Genomic DNA, 20,923 nt, shown 5'->3' on the forward strand with positions numbered 1-20,923 from the left:
GGGTACATCAGTCTAGGTTGGAAATCATTTTCCTTTAGGATCTGGAATATTTCACTCCAAGCTCTTCTTGACTTTATTGTTTGTGCTGAGAAGTCTGCTGTGATTCTGATAGGTTTTCATTTATAAGTGATCTGTCTTTTCTCTGACAGCTTTTAATAATCTATCCTTGTGTTGGATTTCTGGGATGGTGATTATTATATGTCTGGGTGTAGCTTTATTTTGGTTATAAGTATTTAGAGTTTTATATGCTTTTCTGATCCTGATGTCTGTTTCCAATCTTATGTTTGGGAATTTTTCAGTGATTACTTCTCTAAATATCCTCTTGACATTCTTTATGTTGTCCCCTTCTTTTTCATTAATCCCTATCAATATTATGTTGTTTTTCTTTGCATCATCTTGCAGTTGTTGAATTGTTATTTCCTGATTCTTTGTTATTTTTAAAAGATCTTTCCTGTTCACTAGCTGCAATCTTATTTTCAAGTTCTAAAATTCTATCTTCACTTTCATTGAGCCAGTTTTTACAGCTTTCAGTGGAATTTTCGATTTCCTTTATATCTCTGGGCATCTGCTTTATGTATTCTGTTTGTTTCTTTTATTGCTCATCTAGAGATTCTATCTTTTTGTTTAGTTCCTCCAAAGCACACAGGGAGGCGGATGCAGGTGCCCCAGACTCACCTGACTGTTTCAGTGCACCCGGAAAGTGTGAGTGTCCCAAACAACCTGGGCTCCAGGGAAAGTGGGGACCCACCTGCTTACTTAGAACTCCCCATTTTTACTACCTTCTAAAGAAAGCAAATTCTTCATGTAGTGAACTTATAACTTCAATTAAATTTATAACTTTTGTTCTCTAGGAAATGTTTTCTTAAATGTAGTGAATTTATCTTTACATACTACCTTTCAAAATGCATATTTTATCACCTTATTTTTATATGGCTTGATGAAGGGAGGAAATCTTGTTTTCCTCATTAAATAAAAAAGTGGATATTGCTTAGAGTCAGTTTTCAAAGCATCCTTTTCTATTCTTTATTGTAAAGTGGCACTTTCCTAATTTTTACATACATTGAAATGTATGTTGAAAACTGAACAATGTAAATTATATATGTGGATTCTCAGAATCATTATTTTTTCTTGTGATAAGCAATAACTTTGCCTGGATTTAAAAAGCTGTGTTTCTCTTCACATGTACTAAGCAAAAGCTGGTGTAACAACTAAATCACTGTGACTACCACATGCTACTTACTTTTCCTGTCCTCTTAGAAGACCCTGTTAAATTGGCATTTGCACTAATTACCAACTTCGAGTTAACTGAGACAGATCATAGATACAATGAGTTAAGCAAAATGTGTTTATTACTTGCAGAAAAGGACAAGTCGAAGATTCATTGCAAGCCAGTCCCTCAAGGCTCAGAAAAGCTACTAAGAAGGAATGGAATCATTTTTGCATGTGTTCTACTTACACTGAATGTAAATGGCCCTTTCTGAGCATGGTAAGTTGTTTGTGTGTTTTTAATCTGAATTAATCACTGAGGCAATGTAGTGAAGAGCATCACAATTCTAAGGGAACACTGGAACAGAGCCTGGGAACTTCTAGCAATTTTTTCTGTTTCTTGGATACTATATTCCCAGCATCCAACACTCTTGTTGAAAACCACAAGTGAGAAGGGAGTGAGAACTGAATCAGTCAAAGGCCACTTCGAGAATTATCCTACAATATCCACTGAGTTTCTTTAATTTATCTCTCAAACTGTTAGTGTCAGGGATTACATTCAAACTCAGTCAGAAAATGCTATCCTGAGTTTCTGGAGACTCCAACTCATTCCCACCTATTGTATCTGTTTGGAAGGCAACACATAAACTGGAGTAATCTGGAAAAAGTTATACAGAATGAATGTTCTTTTTCTCTCTGACTTCTTTTTGTTATTTGCGATTTTTTTTACATATAGAGATTCATAACATCTTTATCTAGACTGATATCCATCTAGATATTTAAGCATTTTATACTCAAATTATAGATTACATACTTTCCATAATTCTTTCACTCTCAAATGGTTTAGTCTCAAATTCAATTTTTCATTATTTTAAACTGATTGGGTTGCAGTGTTACACCATGATTTTTGTAACTTTGTAGTCAAATAAGTTGTTGAAAACTTCAGAAGAAAAACATGAACTTGTGTTGTTACCACTTACTCATAACTTTTCAAAAATATTTTTATCTATTTGTTTTGTACACCTCCTCTTTCACCCTTTTACACATCAGCAAATGAAATAGCCAAAAATAGTGTTTCTAATGAAGTTACATAATATTTAACAAAAAATAGATTAAAGCATAAAAATAATAATGCAACATTCCTCACAAAAGTACAAAAGTACAATTCTATGAAATCATAAAAGATCCAAATAGGAAAAGTAATTCTGGGTAATAAGAACAATGCAAGAAATATCATTTTTCAAATTATGCTACAGAATTGAATGATATTAGAACAAAAACTGATGCATACAGGTTACAAAATAGAGAATGTAGAGAAAACTTCAGGCACATTCAACTGTCTGATATTTGATAAAGAGACCAAAACACACATTGGAGGAAAGCTAACCTTCTTAGTATAGAATACTGGGAAAACTGGCTAGCTGCATGCAGAAGATTGAATCTAGACCTAAATATCTCAAAATTTACTGACCAAAATAACAATAGATTGAATATCTAAATGTTAAAACATACACACTTAATCTCTTGGAAGATAAGTAACATCTCTGAAGCTCAGCATAGATAGGACTTTTTGAACTGAAAATCAGTTGCATAAGAAATAATATCAAAAATCAACATATGGGATTATATTAAATAAAAAAAAAAAACTTCTCCACAACAAAGGGAAACAATGAACAAATTGAAGAGACAACCTACCTAATAGAAAAAAGAATTGCCAGCTATTCCTTGAACAGATGACTAATATGCAGAATATATAAAGAACTCAAAAATATTGTGTCCCCTAAAACTAAGGATCCAATAAAAAGCAACCTGTTAACATGAATAGACAGCTCTCAGAAAAAGTAAAACTGACCTGTAAATATATCGCTCCCCCAAAAGTTTGACATCCCTGGTCATTAGAGAAACTGAAATCAAAACGTCACTGAAACTCCAAATTATCCCAGAATGACTCTCAGCAAGAAATCAAATGATAGCAAATGTTGGCAGTTCTTAGCGAAAAAAATGAACTTCTACATTTTTGGTGAGAATATAAACTAGTATAACATCATGTAATTAACTTTAGAGATTCACTGAAAAAGTTAAAACTATAAAATCAATTAGACCCAACTATTCTGTTTCTAGGTATCTTCCCTAAAGTTTTAAAGACATATTGCAATGATATGTGAGCAGCACAATGAATAATAATTAAATCTTGGACATTACCACTCACACATGAATGAATAAAGAAAATATGGTACTATATACACAGTTCAGTGCTATTCTGCCAATAAAGAAGGATAAATTGAATCATTTGTAGAAAAATAGATGTACTTTTATTTATTTTGTAATGGACACTTTTTTAGATCATAATGTTAAGTGAAATGAAGCAGATATTCAAGTTTAAATATCACATGATTTCCCTTATATGAGAAGCTGTAAATGTAGATAGGGAACAAAATAAAATATATGTAACAGGAAATAGGGTAATAGAACTTTTGTAACTGAGAAAGCAGGAAGAGATAACAGAAGCAGGCACTAGGGGACAGGAAAGAGAGTGAAAATGAATTGAGATATGCTTTGTAAATATCCCAACTCTACACAAGGAAATTAGTTATTATATACTGCAAATATGCAGATATAAAATATTTCAAAATATATTCATATTAAAATATAATGACAATTAATGCTGACAGTATATGAAAGTAATTAATTAAATTACACTTGTTTTAGTGAGGTTGTTTTGTGAAGGAATATGGAATTTAAAATGTTTTATATTTTAAATACTATACTCATATTAGGCCTTTCTGTAAACTGATATATAATCAATAAATTGAAAAAATTCAAGTTATCAGCAATATGGTCTTGGGAAATGATGTTGACAAAGGATAGATCCATGAAAAATCAACAAATAGTGTACTGTCTGGGGAGTCTGAGGAAAAAGTAAGAGGCAAGGCAAAAGTAATGAAGAAAAGAATGAGCAATTGAGAGAAGAAAACTGGTATTGCTTAAGGGGATGAGCCTCACCCAAATGAGTTCTATTCATTTAAAGAACTTGAACATTGCTGTAAATGACATATCAAAGTTTAAAATAACCACAGAGTCATCCACATGAAGAATTGAAACATGTAACATTACACTTGAATGTCAAACAAAGTATTGCTTGATTAGATTTTGAAAGTGCCAGTGGATTATTCAGAAATGGTCATTCTGAACATTAACTCATGATGAAGCTTTTTTGACAACCTCACTGAAGTTGTCATGTTTATAATTTTTAGATTTTTCAGTATTGTGGAAGTTCTGACAAAGAGGACAGTGAAAAAAATGAGGGGAATGAGAGACAGAGCTCAACACTGAAATGTCTCTACTGTAGAAAAACTTTGCCCTTATATTCATACTTTGTGAAGTGTTAGTGGTTATCTTAGATCTTGTTGCAGTCTATCATGATTTAATTAATTAATTAATTGTGAAGTACTAGGAATTGAAGAATGATGTTTGCACTGAGTTATATTCCCAGAGCTTGCTTTATTTATTTATTTCAGTGCTAGCTCAAGGTCTTTCTAGTTCACCAAATTACCCAAGATAAGCTCAAACCTAATCTTCCTGTTTCACTTTGCTGAGTGCTTATATACAGAAACTTTTCAAGATATATATTTTACAATATAGACAATTTGTCATATCTTTTGGAAGGAATCATTCGAAAATGAGTTATTGATTAAAAGAGTAAGTATCACCATGAGTGAATAAACTCTTTAAATAATATGAAAATATTTCTGGGAAATAAAAAATGTTATAAAAATTACTTTTAAATGATGACCAACAATTCTGAAAGTCTTCAATAATATGTTGGATTTTGAAAAACATGTAGTGATAAAAATACAGATAAATATTTTATTTTTGTTTTCCAGTACACAACAGACTGTCAGCATATGCCAATGAGAAAGCCTCCATGAAATTGTAATCATTAATTACTCTAACAAAAAATAAAGCACAATAGAAAGGAACTGATTCATTTTAAAATTTCTTACTAAAATAGTTGCAGAGAATGCAAGTAAACATTGTAATGAAATCAAAACAAAGATTGTGATTTATCATCACGATGGTAGAGCCTACTATGATAAATTAAATGGTACAAAATGATTAAAAAAAGGAATATATACCATACCTGCTTCAGTTTAGAATACACTTAAATATATGCAATTCTAAGATATGTCGCTTAATATCATTGTGACCAGAGGCAATTTAAATGCTTTATATTTAAAATGCTAGTGTAATTATATCAAAACTGTGGATTTACTTTTAGGATTAAATAAAGTAAACACAGGAAAATATGCACCAAATGTTAAGCTCTGTTATTGTTTGAGAGATTATGGGCTTGTCCATAATTCTGACTCAAAGTAATTACTGAGACACAGGAAGTCTGTGAATAAACATTTTGTCTTTTAAATTTTAGAAATGAACTGAAGTAATGAAAAATATTAATCTTGAAGGAAATATCTAATTTATACCATTATTACAGTGTAACTCATAAAAAGTACAATATTCATTTGAGTATAAGTACACAAAGAAACTGGTAAGCAAAAGTTACAGTTTAGTCTTTCTAAAATTTCTCTTTAAACATGAAAAAACAAAAAAAAATATACTTCTATATGTGGTAAGCTTCTGTATGAGCAATTTGAGCTTAACTGAAGTGCTTTGTTAACTTCTAAGAAAATAAGTTTGGAAACTATTAGTGATGAGATTTTCTTTGACATACTTTTTTCGCTTCTTGTCCTTAGGCTTTTCACATTGAATTTCCAGTACTTTGAAGTATTGGAATTATCTTTCAACATTTAAAAGGCAGATCTCCTGAGAGTGCCATTAGTAAAAGTTATTAGTGAATGAGTGCTGATATAAAATTTGAACGCTACTATAAATCTTTCATAGAATGACTTAGGAAACTGTGTGGGTTAGGAAACTGTGTGGGTGTCTGTGTCTGTGTGGGTTAAGAAACTGTGTGGGTGTCTGTGTATGTGTGTGCGTGTTGCATGTGTCCGTTTGTGAGAGAGACATAGACCAAGATAGAGAAGAGAAAAATGATAAATTGCAATATATGTTTATTATATGAGACATAAGCATGAGCTTTTGACATTAAACTTTTTGACATTTGATAAAAAGGGGTGACAATACTATATTCTCAAACTTCTTGACATGTTATCACATGAATAGACAGCCATACAAAAGAACCACAAAAGCTAAATTGACTTTCCTTTTTCAGAGACATTAATACTATTAGTTGTAAAAATCATGAAGGCAGCACTTCAGTTGAATACTGTATGTATCATAGATATAAAAAGATCATAAATGGTATGTGTTGTACTCTAAGAAAGTAGCTTCATCATTTTGTGTATTATAGCAAACCTGTACCGCGGCTTACTAAATGTTTTCTTTTCTTAACTGATATGTTAAGTGACCCAATTGATATGTTGAGCAATACTCTCCCCTGTAAAGAATTGCAAGAATTTCACTTAATTGAAATGTTAATCACGGAGCGGCCCTCTACAAACAAGAAGAGTGGTGCTAAAACAAGCTAACAAGGGCTGTTAATCACGGGTAGGCGCCTCTAGTCTTCGCTAAAGAACTAAAGAAGACAAGAAGGCCCACTAATTTACACATTGTTTGAAGTAGTGTGTTTATATGCAGGGAGATTTGCCCATGAGTTTAACCTTTTTACCTAACCTTAGTTACTCTTCCCACAAGATAGATACTCGCCGTTTTCCTGTTCTGTAGCGCGCCTTATTGCCTCCCCCCACCCACCTATCTGGGCCATAAAGAATTTGGGTTTCTGGTGACCTCTCCCCGACCTGGTGATGATCTGTCATAAAATGAGCCTGCCCCAATTTTAAGAACTGTTTAGCTTCAAAGAAATTACCGGAAAATACTGTGGCCCAAACCCCGATCGGTGCTTTCCTTTTGTTCTGTATGTACCAATGGGTTAGATATCAGATCTTTGTAAAACTTAAGTTCCAGCATCTCATAACTCGTGACCCCTTCGCACTCACTGGCGAAGACAAGCTGTCCTAAGATAATTAACTCTCCACTTTCTTCCCCAAATATTGCTGCAGATGTGCCACTCTGAGATAATGTCAGTCTGCAGGATGGGAGTAATTTGAGCAACACCAGGAACTCCCGGGACTGTCAGAGCTAAGTGGACAGCAATACAGTTTCCAGATGCGGGTCAACAGGTTTAATGGCCTTACAGGTTTCCTCCCCACTTTCCCTTACTTTTAAAAACCCCTTTCCCCAGTCTTGGGCGCGCAGTCTTTGGTTTGATCTAGGAGAGACTGTGCCGCCAGGACTGGCTCAATAAAGCCTTTGCCACTTAAGTTTTGGACTCTTGTTTCCGTGGACTTTATACCGGGGCCCACGTTATAACATTTGGGGGCTCGCCCTGGATGGAAGCAAGACTCCAGACTCATTTCCGAACATCTGAAAGTAAGTGCTCTGGAGGTTTTGTTTGGGCCGCGGTCAATTTGTAATTTTGAGGGGACGCCCTCAATTTGGGAGTGGGAACCACCCGAGGACAGAGTCAGTTGGTTTGTCGGACAAATTCTGTCCATCTGTGAATCTGCCCCGGGTGAGGAACCACTCCGTTCGGAAGGGGACGCCCTTAATTTGGGAAGTGAAGCCCCCGAGGACGAAGTCAATTGGTTTTTGCCATTTGTGACTCCGCCTGGGTGGGGAACCACTTCATTAGTTAAATTTGTTAATTCCTCCAGATCCCAAAATTTGACTAATTTTTGAGCAAAGGCCATTCTGCTGCAGCTTGTCTTGTCCTGTCTCATCTTGTGTGTCGGTCTGTGTGTTCATTTGTTCTAATTGTTCCCCTTTTTGGTCACCTAACTCTAACAGAGCCTTCTTTCTTAGGAGCTCCTTCCTGGAATTCGGAGTGGGCAAAGGTGATTCCGACCGTTTGCCTAGTCTCTGTAGTTTTTCTGTTTAACCCTAACTTTGCCTTTTAAGTTTTTTTTTCCAGCAAAACCAGCGACACCACCAGCTATGGGTCAGAACGAGTCCATTATGGGTCGGAACGAATCTGTTCCCAGCACTCCCCTTAGCCTTGTCATTGACCACTTTAAAGAATTCCAGAGGCGAGGTGGGAGATATGGGGAAAGGGTTCGCAAAGCCAGACTAACAACCTTTGTCACACAGGAGTGGCCCCTGGGGACCCAAGGAGTCTGGCCCCCTTTTGGGTCCTTTGATATGGAGACAGCTCGAGCGGTCCGCCAGTATGTATTTGGGCCCCCCGCTCACCCCGATCAGATTGTCTATATCCAGGCTTGGATAGATACAATCTATGATGCTCCCCCTTGGATTGAGCCACTTCCGAATGGAGTCCTAGCAGCCCTCAAACCGAAATCCAAGGCTGAAGAGGAGACCTCCAAGCCCAACGCACCTCCAGTCTTACCTCCAAGCGAAGACTTCTCCGACCCGCTAGACATCCTTCCCTTACCCCCTCCCCCGTATCCTGCCCCTGAGCCACAACCTGACTCCACCTCGCCCTCCCCGCCTCGGCCCATTCGAACCCGCCGCCACGCTCGACCAGAGGGACCTCTGGAACAGGGCCACGAGGCAGCGCCACTGTGTCCTCTGCGGGAGGTCCCAGCCCCGAGTGGGGGCTCCATGTTTGTGTACACCCCCTTTTCTTTCTCTGACCTCTATAACTGGAAAAGTCAGAACCCCCCTTTCTCGAAGGACCCAAAATCTCTGATTAGCCTTATAGAGTCTGTTTTCTCCACCCACCTTCCCACTTGGGATGACTGCCAGCAGATCTTACGCATCCTTTTCACGGCTGAGGAAAGGATGCGAATCTGCGCTTTGGGGCAAAAGGGAGTCCGAGAACCGGATGGATCTCCATCCACTGATCGGCAACGAATTGAGCACTTGTTCCCCTCCTCCCGACCCGAGTGGGACCCTAACACGGATGCAGGTAAGAAGGCTCTCGATGAGTATCGCCTGAGGCTCTTAGATGCACTTCGTGCGGCTGCTAAGAAGCCCACCAACCTTTCCCGAGTGAGTGCAGTGCAGCAGTTAGCCGATAAGTCTCCAGCGGTGTTCTTAGAGCGCCTTTTAGAGACCTATAGATTATATACTCCAATCAATCCGATGGCACCCGAGAACGCACGAGCAATTAATATTGCTTTCGTGTCCCAGTCGGCCCCTGATATTAGGAGAAAGTTACAAAAGCTTGAGGGATTCGAGGGAATGCCTCTCAGCCAGTTGGTCGAGGTCGCACAAAAGGTTTTCAACAATAGGGAAACCTTGCAAGAAACAACAACCAAAAGGATGACTAAAGTACTGGAATTACTTTGCGAAAAAGAAGCCAAGAGGTCAGCTAACCCTAGGAAAAAGGAAGCTCGAGGTAAGCGACCTCCTCTAGACAAAGAGCAATGTGCATACTGTAAGGAGATGGGACATTGGCGTAAGGATTGTCCAAAGTTAAAGCCTAAGACAGAACGAGAGACTAAGGCCCTGTTGTCTCAGAAATGAGGAGGTCAGGGCTCGCCGCCACCCCCCGAGCCCCGGATAACTCTCCAAGTGGGGGGGCAACCGGTAGACTTCCTAGTCGATACAGGAGCTACCTATTCTGTGCTGACTCAACCATTAGGAAAACTGACCAAGCAATCTGTCAATGTGATAGGAGCTACAGGGGGCCGAAAATCGTACCCAAAGGTGACAGCTAGTCTGGCTCGACCTGGACATAGACTGGTCCAACATGATTTTCTCTGGGTCCCTGAGTGCCCGGATCCCCTTTTAGGGCGGGACCTTCTACATAAATTACAGGTGCAAATTGACTTTGTTACGAATGAACCTAGACTGAAGCTAGGGACTGATACCCCCTCAAAATCAGAGGGTATTAGAGTGTTGGCTCTTGTCCCAGAAGGAGAAAGTTACCGCCTGCTGGGAAGTTTGTCTGGTGCACCCGAGTTGTCACGGACTGACTTAGAATTAGAACTGCTGAACAAATGGAAACAGGAGATTCCAGAAGTCTGGGCAGAAAACAACCCTCCAGGGCTAGCAGTCAACCAAGTCCCCCATGTGGTAGAACTCTTGCCTCAGGCACGCCCCATCTGCTTAAGGCAATACCCAATAAGCCTGCAAGCCCGGAAAGGAATTAAAGTCCACATACAGAGACTAAGAGACAATGATATTCTCATTCCTTGTGTCTCTCCCTGGAACTCGCCCTTGCTCCCAGTTCAGAAACCGGGGACGAATGACTATCGCCCTGTACAGGATCTCCGAGAGGTTAATAGACGAGTGCTGACTCTACACCCAACAGTGCCAAATCCTTACACCCTGCTCAGCCTCCTTAATCCGGAGAACACCTGGTACTCTGTCCTGGACTTGAAGGATGCCTTCTTCACCCTGCCTCTTGCTCCGGTGAGTCAACCCCTATTTGCCTTCGAGTGGACTGACCCAGATACAGGGGTAAAGGAACAGCTGACCTGGACACGTTTACCTCAGGGCTACAAGAACTCTCCCACCCTTTTTGACGAGGCGTTAGCAAGAGATCTCTTAGGATTTAGAGAGGAACACCCCGAGATAGTGCTCCTTCAATATGTAGATGATTTGTTGATAGCCTCAACGTCCCTAGAAACATGTCAAGAGGCAACTGAGGAGTTGTTAAAGACTTTGGGACGATTAGGCTATAAAGTCTCGGCTAAAAAGGCTCAACTGTGTCACCAGGCCGTGACTTACCTGGGCTATAAATTACAAGAAGGAAAGAGGACTTTATCAAAAGAAAGAATCCAGGCCATATTACAAATCCCATCCCCAGAAACTAAGAAACAGGTGCGGGAGTTTCTGGGAGCTGTCGGATACTGCAGACTATGGATTCTAAACTTTACTAAAATCGCTCGCCCATTGTATGACTCTTTAAAGGGAGAGACTCAAAAGTCGCTCGACTGGACAGATGAGTGCGAGCAGGCTTTCCAACAGCTCAAGCGAGCTCTGACTGAGGCTCCAGCCCTGGGGCTCCCTGATGTTACTAAACCCTTCACCTTGTTCGTAGATGAACTCAGAGGCATAGCAAAAGGGGTTCTGACTCAAGATATTGGCCCTTGGAAGAGACCTATAGCCTATCTTTCTAAAAGACTCGACCCAGTGGCAGGAGGATGGCCTCCGTGCCTGAGAATTTTGGCCGCTGTGGCAATGCTACTCAAAGAGGCTAAGAAGCTCACTTTTGGACAAAAGATTTCTGTGGTAACCTCCCACAGCCTAGAGACTCTTATTAAAACCCCCCCAGAAAAATGGCTTTCAAATGCCAGAATTCTACACTATCAGGCCTTGCTTCTAGACCCAGAATCAGTAGTTTTCAAGACCTCCTCAGCTCTAAACCCAGCCACTCTCATGCCCGACGATAACCCAGAAAACCAACAGATGCCTCTCCATGAGTGTGCTGACATTCTCGAGTTACAGCAAAACTTGCGAGCTGATCTAACCGACCAGCCTTTTAAGGACGCTTACAATTATTTCACCGACGGAAGCAGTTTCATTCAGGACGGGAGGCGAGTGGCCGGCGCAGCAGTGACCACCGAGAAAGAGGTACTCTGGGCTAAGCAGTTAGAGCCTGGCACTTCTGCCCAAAAGGCAGAGCTCATTGCTCTGACAGAGGCATTAAAGCTAGCCTCAGGAAAGAGGGTAAACATCTACACAGACAGCAGATATGCTTTTGCTACTGTACATGTACATGGAGCTATTTACCATGAACGCGGTCTCTTGACCTCGGCCGGGACTAAGATTAAAAATGCCCCACAGATCCTAGACTTGCTAGCAGCTGTCTGGCTACCTCAGCAAGTCGCTATTATTCATTGCAAGGCACACCAAGTGGGAGATGACCCCATCATCATAGGAAACAATTTGGCCGATCAGGCTGCCCAAAAAATAGCAACCACATCAGAGGGGCCTGCAGAGGAAATGACTGCCCTGATGCTAGTCCCTCAAGCCTTGTCAGAGCCTGTTTATTCGAAGACAGATTTACAGCTAGCATCTCAACTTGGAGCCAAACCCCACACTCCAGGGGGCTGGTATCAGCTGCCCGACAAGCGAGTGCTGTTACCCGAAGCACTAGGACGAGAGCTTTTGCAGCAAGCTCATCAGGCTACTCATTTAGGAGGAACTAAACTAGCAGAATTGTTCAGAGATCGATTTTTCATTCCAAAGCTCTCCAAACTAACTGCCTCTCTGAGCTCTAGATGTCCACAGTGTTTGTTGGTCAACCCAACCAGGAAACCTCCACTGGAAACCACCCGGTATCGAGGAACCTCCCCAGGAGAACACTGGGAAGTGGACTTCACGGATATGGTAAAACCTGGCTTGCAGGGACACCGCTATCTCCTGGTGATGGTAGACACATTCACTGGCTGGGTAGAGGCCTTCCCCACTAAGTCTGAGTCAGCCCTGGTTATAGTTAAAAAGCTACTACATGAGATTATACCCCGATTTGGCCTCCCATTATCAATGGGGTCCGACAATGGCCCGGCTTTCATAGCCCAAGTTACTCAAAAGTTAGCCCAAGTATTAAAAATCAGTTAAAAACTCCATTGTGCCTATCGGCCACAAAGCTCGGGACAAGTAGAGCGCATGAACCGGACCATTAAGGACGCTTTGACTAAGCTGTCTTTAGAAACTGGTAACAATTGGGTGAGCCTTCTTCCCTTTGCATTGCTGAGGGTCAGATGCACCCCATATATATCTGGGATCTCCCCCTTTGAGGCTATGTTCGGGAGACCCCCACCTATAGTTCCTAAGTTGTCAGAAGACAAATTAGCCAAAGTAACTAACCAAGATCTCATTAAGTCCTTACAGAGTCTCCAGCCTGTACTGACCTCAATTCACCGGCTGTTCAGACAAAAACATCCGAACCCCCCCTTGGGAACGCTGCCCCAAGCGTCAATTGAGCCAGGAACGTCGGTCCTGGTGCGACGACACCACCGGGATTCGCTTGAGCCGCGCTGGGAGGGACCGTTCACCGTGGTGCTCAGCACTCCCACCTCCGTCAAGGTAGCAAAAAAGACTGCGTGGATCCACCACACACAAGTCAAACCACTAGAAGCTACAGACGACAAAAAGGGTCCCCGATGGACAGTACAACGGACTGGTAACCCATTAAAGTTAAAGTTTGTAAAGGACTCTCAGCCATAAAATTATGTCTGTACTATGGTATTTAGCTTGGTGCTCGATTATAATTATAAACCCCGGGAATGGGGACTGGATTGTTTCAGACGAGAAAACTAAAAGGGAACTAGGGAGAGCTAAAGGCACGATAAATCAAGTCACCATTGACCTATGTATACTTTTCAATGGGATAATAATTAATGATGACAGCCCAACTGGCAGGGTAGGTGGGTCGGTCCACCGTAACCTCTGCTCGGGCCGTGGGCCTAAAGCTCTGCAAGTTATGTTCCAACTCAAGCAGGCATCCCTGTATATATGTCCTAAAAACCAGCCTGACCCCAATTATAATGTGTACTGTGCCTCCGATCCAAAACATCAATATTGTTATTCGTGGTCATGTGTCACAGGAGGCCTAGATGGATACTATAACTCTGAAAAGTATCTCGCTGTCAAGTACATAGAAAACAAAAACTGTTATGGTGTTTATACTTGTAACCCAGTCCAGCTGACCTTTCTAAATCCAACGGATTTTAGGTGGCTGGGGCAGGGACTTACTTACGCTGTTAAAATTTATAAATCTGGACATGATCCTGGAATTAGTATCAATATCTTATACAAGCCACCTAGAAAGCCTCCTGTAGTCATTTACAGGAGAAGACGCCGCCCAGTGACAGCCCCCACTCAAAAGGCACCCATTAATTTCCCACTCAGTCGACCCCGGAGGCACACTCCGACGACTAAAGTGACTGAGGCCACATACAATGGGAGCATTTACCACACAGACCAGCCCCAGATAAAGCTGTGTAAATGGAGGGGGGAAGGGGGCATCCCATACTGGATAGAGATTAGAGTGCCTAGCCTCGATCCAACCTCGATGCAACCTTCAACAAGGGCTACAAAAACTGGTTTGAGAAGGTCTAGACGGGCACAGACTGAGCCCAAAGCCTCCGCCCCACCTTCAATGATAGCGGAAATATTCCAACCTTTGGAAGTAGCAGCTGAGCTACTTAACAGTTCCCTTGATAGCGATTTAAAAATCCCATGCTGGCTGTGCATGTCCCCAGAGCCCCCCTTCTATGAGGGCTACATCACGGTCACTGATAAACTAGCCTCCGATCCCTCTAGATGCAAAATGCTCCTTCCCCAATCGCTATGGAAAGGCACCAGTTTAGAGGGGATAACTGGTACCTGCATATATCATTTTAGCCACACAGCCCCTGAGTATTGCGACCTTTCTCACTCTTATCGCATCACAGGAGCTGGTGACGCTACTCCCCTAATAGCCCCGGCCAGCCATTGGTGGGCTTGTACTTCAAGATGGTTCCCTTGTATGATTTCAAAAAAGTTCGTTGTTGACCAGGATGAGGTGTGTGTACTAACCCAGGTTCTGCCTAGAATCTACTGGCACTCCGAGAAAGAAGGGAACCGGGCTCTCATCTCAGCCAGTCACCAGATCAATAAGAGAAGTCCAGCCCTCCCTATTATGGCTGGGATCAGTGTATTCTCAGCCCTCGGGATGAGTGCTGCGTCCATGGGAGTTAGCATACACCAATACAATATGCTATCTCAACAGGTAGATAAAAAAATAAAAAGAGTCCAAAATGCTATTGAGGCCTTAGAGAGTTCAATGGACTCATTAGCTAAAGTAGCTCTCCAAAATCGCAGAGGACTAGACCTCTTGCTTGCTGAAAAAGGAGGACTGTGCTTGGCCCTGGGAGAGCAATGCTGCTTGTACGCCAATAAGTCTGGGGTAGTTAGACAAAACTTAGCGGAACTCCAAAGAGGCATACAAAAAAGAGAGAGACTAAGACAAAGAGCTCTAGGGTGGGCGGAGCAAATGTTCTCCTTCCCACCGTAGATAACCAACATAATAGCGACCGTAGCCGGTCCTATCATTGTGATTCTAGTGCTAGCCACTTTGGGCCCCTGCATAGTAAATAGGCTGACTACATATGTCAAGCGTCAGGTACAAAGTATAAAATTAATGATGGTCAGACAACAAGCGTATGAGCTTGTCCCCAGCAGACCTTAAGTACGGCCAAGGATTTGGCCCAGAAGTCACAACATCAGAGGGGAATGTTGTACTCTAAGAAAGTAGCTTCATCATTTTGTGTATTATAGCAAACCTGTACCGCGGCTTACTAAATGTTTTCTTTTCTTAACTGATATGTTAAGTGACCCAATTGATATGTTGAGCAATACTCTCCCCTGTAAAGAATTGCAAGAATTTCACTTAATTGAAATGTTAATCACGGAGCGGCCCTCTACAAACAAGAAGAGTGGTGCTAAAACAAGCTAACAAGGGCTGTTAATCACGGGTAGGCGCCTCTAGTCTTCGCTAAAGAACTAAAGAAGACAAGAAGGCCCACTAATTTACACATTGTTTGAAGTAGTGTGTTTATATGCAGGGAGATTTGCCCATGAGTTTAACCTTTTTACCTAACCTTAGTTACTCTTCCCACAAGATAGATACTCGCCGTTTTCCTGTTCTGTAGCGCGCCTTATTGCCTCCCCCCACCCACCTATCTGGGCCATAAAGAATTTGGGTTTCTGGTGACCTCTCCCCGACCTGGTGATGATCTGTCATAAAATGAGCCTGCCCCAATTTTAAGAACTGTTTAGCTTCAAAGAAATTACCGGAAAATACTGTGGCCCAAACCCCGATCGGTGCTTTCCTTTTGTTCTATATGTACCAATGGGTTAGATATCAGATCTTTGTAAAACTTAAGTTCCAGCATCTCATAACTCGTGACCCCTTCGCACTCACTGGCGAAGACAAGCTGTCCTAAGATAATTAACTCTCCACTTTCTTCCCCAAATATTGCTGCAGATGTGCCACTCTGAGATAATGTCAGTCTGCAGGATGGGAGTAATTTGAGCAACACCAGGAACTCCCGGGACTGTCAGAGCTAAGTGGACAACAATACAGTTTCCAGATGCGGGTCAACAGGTTTAATGGCCTTACAGGTTTCCTCCCCACTTTCCCTTACTTTTAAAAACCCCTTTCCCCAGTCTTGGGCGCGCAGTCTTTGGTTTGATCTAGGAGAGACTGTGCCGCCAGGACTGGCTCAATAAAGCCTTTGCCACTTAAGTTTTGGACTCTTGTTTCCGTGGACTTTATACCGGGGCCCACGTTATAACAGTATGGTCTTATGTATTTCTATTTTTTAACCTATCTGATGTTCAAGCATAAAGGAAATAATAACCAGGCAGTTTACAGTAATGCTTATCTCTAACAGATGTTTAGATGAATATCATTTTAGAAAAAGATATGTCTATGTAATTTTATGTCATTTTAGTATTGCAACAAGTCAAAATTACATTCTTGATTTTGGGACAGTTTTACTTACTTTTTCATATTTTCACACTCCCGTTTCCAAACATTCCACTCCCTTAAACTAAATATTCTGCAAATAATCCAACAAATACAAGCATAAAATAACCCTGAATGTTCAAAGAAGAAAAATGAACTCAGGACTTGCGGATCATCATGGTAGTGTTTCCTGGTTATTCTTTATATTTTTGTATGTTTTGAAGTGGGGGTACCGGAGAAATTTGTAACTTAAAACTGCAAATTGATAAAAACAAATGTGACCACATATAACATTGCTCTGGCAAAAGGATCAGAAAAAAGACATTTTGTTGAAGACATTAGCAGATGATATACACCCTAGCACAGGGTTGGTAGTTGATGCACACACACTTGAATGAACCCTGCCAGCACTCATCATCATGGTAACAAACATGACTCTTAACAATAAGAAAAAAAAAATATAGTCACTTCTTTGGATGAGAATTGTTTCTCTGACATTGTTTTCCAGTCCCTTGAAGACAAAAACAAGATGTTTACCACTATTATCCAGTACCTAAATAATTTAGATGTACATTTTGATTATTTATAATCTTATTTAATGATTATATCTTTTAGAGATGATTTACATTAATGGTCACACAGATTGTAAAACACTTTCCTTATTTTTGGAATACCGTAATTTATTACATTCTGTATTTGATGCATTGTACTTTGTTTTGGTATAATGTCTTTTGAAAACTTTAGCAAAGCTTATTTTCAGTTTACTCCAAACTTGTCTTTAGATAAAAGATAAATTCTAGTCATGCTTTTGAAATAATCTTTCTTTTAAGTTATAAAATGTTTCTAAACTTTGTTCCTTTCCTTCTTTTGCATTGATTTATTTGTTCAAATTAATTCTTATATATCATTTTTAAAATTTGGATCTTCTCTTATGTTTTTATTTACTATAATGCTATACTTGCTGCTAAGTACATTTAAATTTATATTTTGTAATATACTAATATTAAAATAATATTTTACACTGTTATGTATAGTATTCTATGGATATTAATACATCATTAATTAGTAAAAATCTAAATCACAGTGAAAATGATTACATAAATAACAAACTTCATTTTAGGAAAAATTTTCCATTAATATTTATTATCCTATGTCACTTTCTACATATCCTGATCTATGTATTTATATTTAAGGTAAAAGGTATTTATGACTATTGATTTTCTGTCTTACTTAAATATATAAATTTACAATTAAATAAAATGATGAAAACACAATGATACATACTTATGCATTTATGTTCTAAGTATAATAGAATATTAATAAATTTATATTAATATGTTTGTACAGGTTGTATTTAATTACATTTTACAAGGGTTATTGCCATATATGAATATTTGTATGTTTATAAATTAGCAATACTACAGTATTCACAGTTGGATATAAAATATTTTATTATTTTGTATACAGATACACCACCCCTAAATTTAGATTATTATAAAGCATATCCATGGAACTGGCCAAAGAATTGCTTTTTTATACTAGAAAATCTATTGATATGAATTTTATACATATCTATTGATATGAATTTTATAATATTGCTAATATGCTTTTTCTAAAATGTACAAACCACATAAGACAAATCAATAGAAAGTGGACATAAAATCCAATGGAAAGGAATACAAACAGATTAGAGATTCTGCCTCACTTTCAAAGGGATTATTCCTGACAAAGCTATCACAAGTTAAAGCCTCTCATTTCATATACCACACTTGCCAAAACTCATAACATAGGAACACAGTAGAGAGAACTTCATCTGTTGTTTACTGTTGTGATCATGTGGTTTACTGAAAGCTACAGTTGATTGCTGCTGCTCAACAACTGAAAGGTATCATCCCAAATTCAACATTCAAATTGCAGTTTATATTGACTGTATCACTCTTCTTCTTTTTCTTCTCTCCTTCTTTTCCTTCTCCTTTTTCTTCTTCTTCCTCTTCTTCTCATTTTTTGTGGTACTGGAGATTGAATTCAGGGCCTTGTATATGCTTCACGCAAGCATTCTACCACTGAACTACATTTTCACATTTGCATAGTTGAAAATTTGTAGTTAAATTATTATAGATTAGGTCTATATATTTTAAAGATGAATATTAATATTTAATATAAATATTTGCCAAATTTTGAGAATTAATATCTATCAAAGTAATATAAATTAAAACCACAAAACATGTGTCAAAATATTCCTACAAGCTTTATTTATAATAGCCCCAAATCAATCTTTAAAAAAGCAACTGAAATATTCTTGTCTTAGGATGGACTATAAATTATAGTGCATTTCTAAATACAACAATATCCTGAAATTTACAGGTAAAATGAATATCAAAAATAAGAATTTCACATAATAATATATTCCAAATTTCCATATAAGGCATTAATATAGTATCTAAGTACCTTTAAGACATTTGAGAATTGCATTACACTTTTTATTTTATAATTCTATATAAATATATCAATGAACTTCACTGAAATGAAATCCAGTAGCTAGATGATTTAGAAAGTTGTATAAATATGTTTTCATCAAATGAGTATTGTCAACTTTCACAATCTTATAATTTGTTAAGTACCTAAAGAAACTGGTTATATTTATGCTGTCATTTCATTAATGCTATCTTCATAATCTTTTCCTCTATATTAATTTCTTCTAATTTAAAGAAATTTTTAAATGCATAAGATTACATATTAATTTGATATATTAGTTTTTATGATCCAAATAAACTGCAAAAACTTTAAAAAATACATTTAAAACAATTATTTGTCATTGAAATAATTCATTTAATTTTTGAAAAACAAATTATAGGTAAAAATTAAATAACATTGTGTTGCCCCAGTAAAAAAGTACATGAATTATTAAAAGTACCTGGATTATTTTTCTTCACATAATTTTATTTCTTGATGCATGACATAAAAGGGAAAACTAATTATATCAAAATAAAAACACTTGCAATTTCCATATAAATATTAATATTTTCGATAATATTTAGAGACGTTTTTCTTAATGAAAAATCACTATTGACTAATTTTTATAAAAATCATTCTAAAATACTACTTTTGTGTTTGTATGTAACTGTATGCAGGTTTTTGGATTAACAGCATGAAAATTTGTTGATATAAGTACAGTCATAATTTTTATAACATAAATAACACAGTGTGATACATCACATTCTAGTTTGCAACACTGTATGAAAATAATAGCTACCATAGGAGATTATCTGTCATATACTTGCTTTCTTCTTGTTATTTTAAATCCCAATTTTTATATTTGTGTTTGAAATGTCAAATACTCAATGAACTTTATAAAATTTATTTTACTTAAATCTCTTAATCTCTTTTCATCTCTCTATGAAATATATTTGTGTGTGTATATATATATATATATATATATTTACATTCAAACTAATAGAATCGTGTACATGCTACTAGATATAAATTTTAACCTATTTATAGTATGTTGGAAATCACAATATTGTTTACATTTCTAGCGTGATATTTTTCACTGATGTGTAGTTTATCCAATTCAACTTTAATATATTATACGTAGTAACAACAGTAACAAGAATTTGTGCAAAATTATGTTGATACTAAAATGTAAAAATCACATCAATCATGACATTGAGACATTATATAATCATATATTTACTATTAAGAGAATTAAAGTAACTAGAATTTGATATACAAGTATCAGTTTTATTTTTTACTTTTTAATAACAAAGGAGATTTAATACTTACCATAGAAAAATAAAATATTGAATCTGTTGGCAGTAAAAGGGTTTATATTTTCTTCCAGAAAATGTTGTGAAGTCAAATAAAACTCATCACTCTTGAAGATGCAGTAGAAATATATTCACTTTAAAATGTGTTTTGCGGTAGACCTCAAGCATACTGACAGGTATCCTGCACCCAAGAAACTCATAACTATACTATAAAGAGAAATGCATATTTCCCATCTTAGTTACCCAGAGTTGAGAGGGACTTCTGTTTCCTGCCTAAATATTAATTGTAACACAATAATTAAAATAGTATAATGGTAAAGTCCTGACATAGACTAATTATATGGAATTTCACACGTGATAAAAAGATATCACTTAACACTGACAGGATGAAATTTGAAAATCCAATAAATTTTTAAATGTACATGCCTAACTTTACATGCTTAACTGTGTTGTACTAGAAAATTCATTTAGGATCATAGTGAATTCTACGACAAGTCCAACACAA

General features: G+C 38.2%; 1 protein-coding gene across 1 annotated transcript; it reads left to right on the forward strand.

Moving 5' to 3' along the window:
- Positions 1-11,337: 11,337 nt before the first annotated feature.
- On the forward strand, positions 11,338-13,365 carry LOC134475647 (uncharacterized). The gene is made up of 2 exons (XM_063246765.1): positions 11,338-12,525; positions 13,021-13,365. The coding sequence occupies exons 1-2, from the start codon at positions 11,374-11,376 to the stop codon at positions 13,363-13,365; spliced, it is 1,497 nt and encodes a 498-aa protein (XP_063102835.1). The 5' UTR covers positions 11,338-11,373.
- Positions 13,366-20,923: the final 7,558 nt, after the last annotated feature.

This window comes from Cavia porcellus, unplaced genomic scaffold (genome assembly GCF_034190915.1).
Source record: "Cavia porcellus strain 051 isolate PalLab524CR breed Dunkin Hartley unplaced genomic scaffold, mCavPor4.1 scaffold_4, whole genome shotgun sequence".
In the NCBI taxonomy this organism is placed as follows: domain Eukaryota; kingdom Metazoa; phylum Chordata; class Mammalia; order Rodentia; family Caviidae; genus Cavia; species Cavia porcellus.